This window comes from Telmatherina bonti, assembly GCF_933228915.1.
Source record: "Telmatherina bonti genome assembly, chromosome: 24".
Lineage (NCBI taxonomy): Eukaryota > Metazoa > Chordata > Actinopteri > Atheriniformes > Telmatherinidae > Telmatherina > Telmatherina bonti.
Window position 1 is genome coordinate 28588113 of NC_136633.1, and position 5494 is coordinate 28593606.

At 56.3% G+C, this 5494-nt stretch overlaps 1 protein-coding gene across 1 annotated transcript; it reads left to right on the plus strand.

The window, feature by feature from the left end:
• Window positions 1-775: 775 nt before the first annotated feature.
• On the plus strand, window positions 776-4059 carry LOC306774172 (insulin receptor substrate 2-like; the record flags this gene model as incomplete). The annotated part of the gene is made up of 2 exons (XM_079264152.1): window positions 776-3399; window positions 3480-4059. The coding sequence occupies 2 exons, from the start codon at window positions 776-778 to the stop codon at window positions 4057-4059; spliced, it is 3204 nt and encodes a 1067-aa protein (XP_079120278.1).
• Window positions 4060-5494: the final 1435 nt, after the last annotated feature.

Below are 5494 nucleotides of genomic sequence, written 5' to 3' on the forward strand. Positions count from 1 at the left end.
GCAGATTGCTGTTTTCCTTCACTGAACATTTTGTAAATATGCAGCAAAATGCACCATAAGCATTACAGATGAAAGCTGAGAGGAAAACGCTCTTCTAGCAAACAGAAAGGGTGAGGATGAGTGGAAGGGAAGGACAGAAGGGGGAGGTGGGGTGGATGGGAAACACAACGTTCCAGTTGGAGAGGAATACCCGCAGCTTTAAAAATAGGCCACAACAATCCTTATATAACCAATGGGACCTGAGGCTTGTTTACAGTCTCCCTGCCTGACAGATGAATGGTTCCAGTCCAGCACTATGTTGCACATTTCCAACCCCCATTAACCCCAGTGGACTCGGTTTAAAAACACCTGGATGTGTGTTGAACCGCTTCCTCTGGCGCAGTTTTTAACAAGCCATCTGACACTCAGGCCGTTTTGCTTTCGTTTTGCAGCAGCATTAACAGGAATTGCTGTTTTTCTCTGTTTGTTTTCTTCATGAGAAATCTGCCAGCCGGGGGGCGGGGCTTGCCGGGCTTTGAATGGAGAAAGCAGCCAATAGGAAGCGAGAGTCGGGCGTGATTGACAGGCACAGCCCCTGCAGCACGCCCCGCCCCCTATGACTCCGTGTTTTCTTCTGTTTTTAGAGCAGCAGCGTCACATGTTGTTTTCCTCCGACTGCTGCTTCTCCTCCTGCTCCGCCACGGACCCCTAACCCTCCTCTCCGGGAATTTTTCCCCACAAAACGAAACAAAAAGAGAAAAAAGCGGAGAAACAGCTGAAAGGAGAAGCAGGAGACATGGCCAGTCCTCCTCCTCCTCCAGGGGGACACCTGTTATCTAATGGGACGGACGACGTGAAGAAGTGCGGCTACCTGCGCAAGCAGAAGCACGGACACCGGCGCTTCTTCGTGCTCCGGGAACCGGCGGTTCGATGCCCAGCCCGGCTGGAGTACTATGAAAGCGAGAAGAAATGGAGGAACAAGTCCGCAGCCAAGCGGGTCATTCCTCTGGACTCCTGTTTGTGCGTAAACAAACGCGCCGACGCCAAACACAAACACCTGGTCGCCCTCTACACCAAGGACGAGTACTTCGCTGTGGCCGCAGACAGCGAGCAGGACCAGGAGAGCTGGTTCCGGGTCCTCACGGACCTCATCGCGGAGGGGAAGGTCTTCGACAGCCCCGCGTCCACCTCCTCCCTGGTGGGCTTCGAGGAGACCAGCTATGGACTCGTTTCTCCTGCAGCGGCGTCCTACAAGGAGGTCTGGCAGGTCAACCTGAAGTCCAAGGGCCTGGGCCAGGTGAAAAACCTGACGGGGGTCTACAGGCTGTGTCTGTCCAGCAGGAACATCAGCTTCGTCAAACTCAACTCTGAAACGGCGGCTGTGAGTCTGCAGCTGATGAACATCAGGAGATGTGGACACTCGGACAGCTTCTTCTTCATAGAGGTGGGCAGGTCTGCGGTGACCGGGCCGGGGGAGTTCTGGATGCAGGTGGAGGACTCGGTGGTGGCGCAGAACATCCACGAGACCATCCTGGAGGCCATGAAGGCCATGAAGGAGCTGTCGGAGTTCAGACCCAGAAGCAAGAGCCAGTCGGCCAGTACCAACCCCATCTCCGTGCCCACCAGGCGCAACCTCAACAACCTGCCCCCGAGCCAGACCGGGCTGGTGAGGAGGTCCAGGACGGACAGCATGGCCACCACGTCCCCAGGGAGGAAGTTTACCTCCAGTCGGATCAGAACGGCCAGCGAGGGAGACGGGAGCGTGACCCGGCCGGTGTCCATGTCCATATCGGTGAGCGGGATCCCCACCAGTCCGAACTCCGGGAACCAGCTCAGCAGGTCCCACACCCTCAGCAGCGGGCGCACCTGCAGGATGCTGGAGTCCAGCTCCAACATGCATCACAGCCGGTCCATGCCGGTGACCAACTCCCCTCCAGCTGCCTCCAGCCCCATCAGCATGTCCCCCCGAGGAGGGGGCGCCATCTCCACCCCCGACAAAGCCAGGCGCCCCTTCAGCTGCAGCGCCTCCATTTCCGGTTCCCTTAGCGACACCGGCTTCCTGCTCTGCGACGACTACAGCTCCAGCCCCGGAGAGCCGAAGTTCCTCTCTCTGACCCGGAGCGACACCCCCGACTCCCTCTGCAGCACGCCCCCCTCTCGTGACACCAGCGACCCGGGTGGCTACATGATAATGGAGGGCGCCAACGGCGTCCGGTCCGGCAGCGGAGTTGAGGGTTTGGCCTACAGGAAGCGGACGCACTCCCTCACCACGCCACGCCAGCAGAGGGTGGTGGCGCCGCTGTCCTCCGCCTCCCTGGATGACTACACCATGATGCGACTCGCCCACGGACACAACTCCCACTCCGCCTCCCCCAAAGTGTGCTACCCCGAGGATTACGGAGACATCGAAATCGGTTCGTCCAGGAGCTCCAGCAGTAACCTTGGCGACGACGGCTACATGCCAATGACGCCGGGCGTCGCGGCTCAATCAATCAAGGGAGACAACTACGTCCCCATGAGCCCCATGTGTGTCTCGGCTCCAAAGCAGATCGTGAACCCGAGGGTGCACCCCCAGGCGGCCGCAAACGGTGGCTACAAAACCATCTCCCCCTGCAGTAGCTCGCTGGAGGACAATGGCTACATGAGGATGTGGTGCGGCTCCAAGTCTTCCATGGAAAGCCCCGACAGGCACTGCGAGTACATGAACATGTCGCCCGGAAACCCACCCCCGCTCCAGACGCCGCCCGACCACTACATGGGCCTCATCGCAGGTGAGCCTGCCGCGGTTCGGTCGGCCTACCAGACCGGCTCCCTCACACTGCCTGCCAAGTTCCAGTCCAGGAGCGAAGAGGACCAGTACGTGCTCATGAGCCCGCAGAGTTCGAGGCCGAGGGCGGCGGAGTCGGACTACTACTCTGTGATGCAGACGTCCCCCCTGAGCCCGTCGGCGCCGTCGCCCGTCCGACATAACCGGGCAGAGAGCCTGTCCTACCGGGGAAGGCTCGGCCGTCCCAACAGGCTGTCCCTGGACACCCTGAGGACGCTCCCCAGCATGAACGAGCACCCCCTCCCAGGAGAACCCAAGAGCCCCGGCGAGTACATCAACATCGACTTCACCAGATCGTACCCGCCGTCCGCTGTCTCCACGGAGAGCCAGTCGCCATCGCTAGGGTCCAGCGGCGGGGGTCCGGGAAGGCCGTCGCTGAAGGACTACATCAACCTGGAGCTGGGTTCCCACTCGCCCAAAGAAGCCGACACGCCCGCCGAGAGGTTGGACACGCTCCCGGAGTCATCGTCCTGCCCGGAGGACAGCGAGACCAGCTGCCGGCAGCTCGCCGACGAGGTGAAGAGTGATTACACGGAGATGACGTTCGGCATGACGAGCTCGCCGCCGCAGCTTGTTCCGCAGACCTCAGGAAGGTGTGTTTGACATCCAGCCACTTTGATCTGCAGATTTCCTTTGAAAGGCGTAAAATCTGATGATTGTCTCCGTTTTCCAGCAGGGAGAGGCGGCCGTCCGTGGAGGACCCGGGCGTCCCACAGAGCATCGGCGTCTTCCTCCTCGGGGCGTCCTCCTCCTCCGCCGTGGACCCGGACTGCTCTGCCAAGGTGATCCGCGCCAATCCGCAGGGACGCCGGCGCCACAGCTCGGAGACCTTCTCGTCCACCGCCACCGTGACTCCGGTCTTCCCCTCCTTCGCCCACGGCGAGGCGGTGAAAAGGCCCAGCTCGGTGGAGAACATCTCGTCCCGGAGCAGCGAGGGCTCGGACGAGGAGTGCGGCAGCCCCGTGAACCTGCAGAGCTCGGTCGGCTACCCCAACGGACTCAACTACATCGCCTTGAACCTGCTGGACAAGAGGGACGCAGAGAAACGGGGAGACCTGGTCGGCTTCAAACGCACCGGCAGCTGCAAAGGAGGCATCAATGGATTACACAGCACGCCGTACGTCTGCCTGGGCTTCAAGGAGGCTGCGACCACGGCCAAAGGTGGGTGCAGACGCCTCAACGGGTCTTTTCTGGACCTGGACCTGGTCCACCACCTGGTCCAGGTGTTCCTGCTGCTACGTGGCTTCTTTTAGGAGCAATAAAAGAAGTTTTATGCAGGAGGTGTTTATGTAGAGCTGAAGGGAGAGGAGAAAAGAAAAGGGAAAAATAAGAAGTAAAACAAAGTGGTGCTGCGTTCAAGGCTCCTGCTAAACTCGGAGGTTTGAAAGTTAACCTCAGCTTTCTTTCTATTTTCTAAAACTAGTCCCCTCTGTGTGCTGTCTCTGTAATTTCCTGCAGCCTGTGAACACAACACAGGGCTGCTGTGAAACGTGACCCAGGCGCAAGCGGGGACATAAACAAGCCCCCCCCCCCCCCCCCCCCCCAAAAAAAAAACATTCTGCATTTCCACATGGAAGCAACAGATTGGAGATTAATTTCGACTTTCTGCAATAATCTGGGAGTCATTTGTGAAACGGAAGCAACAGATCTGTTTTCATGCTGGAAAGTCACTGAGCCTCGAGCGCCCCCCCCCCCCCCCCCCCCCCCCCCCATTTCCTCTCCTCTCTGATCAATACTGCAGCCAGCGTAGGACAGAGGACAGCAGGGCCGTGAACGCACCACGCCCAGAGGGGGGGTGTTGACTTTAGGCCCGTGGTCCCAAGCCTAGTAGGTGCACGTCCGCACGTAGAGGGGGCATGCGCGCGCCTGTATGTGCAGAATGAAAGTGGTTTTTATCTGCAGAACACCTCCAGCTCGTGCGTGCAGCGCGCGACAGGGACGCTCCGGTAAATAAGCTGGAATGTACAGTCAACACGCGCTCGCTCGCACACACACACACACACACACACACACACACACACACACACACACACACACACACACACACACACACACACACACAGTGACAGAATGCGCGTAACACCGTGAAACGACGTCTGAGGGATGAAAGATGCTGCTGAATGTTTGCGCACGCGCTCCACGCGCGCACATGGCGTTTCCATGGTGCTGCTGGAGCCAGAAGAAGAGAACATCCATGTGGACGGCAGCACGTACACATGCAGTGGTGTGTTCTCCTGTTCTCCCCGTACTCCCAGTACTCCCAGTTTCAGTCATAAATAAACTAAATTATCTGGTTCAGCGACAGAAAACATTTTTTTTTATCATCAAGTTCACTTTTTTCTCATTTTGTACATTTTGTGCATCTATTTATATATATATATATATATATATATATATGATCTATATATATATCTCTCTATCTATATCTATCTATATATTTATATCTATCTATCTATATATATATATATATATATATATATATATATATATATATATATACATACATACATATATACACATACATAGATAGATATATTGTAAAATCTTGTTTCCTGTATTTATATCTACCTGATAGATAGATAGATATATTGTACATATTATACATTTCATATAACATGTAACGTGTAACGTGTAATGGTGCGTTCGCAGCCACACGAGTCGGTTTGTTTTTCACTGTTTTGCAGGAGA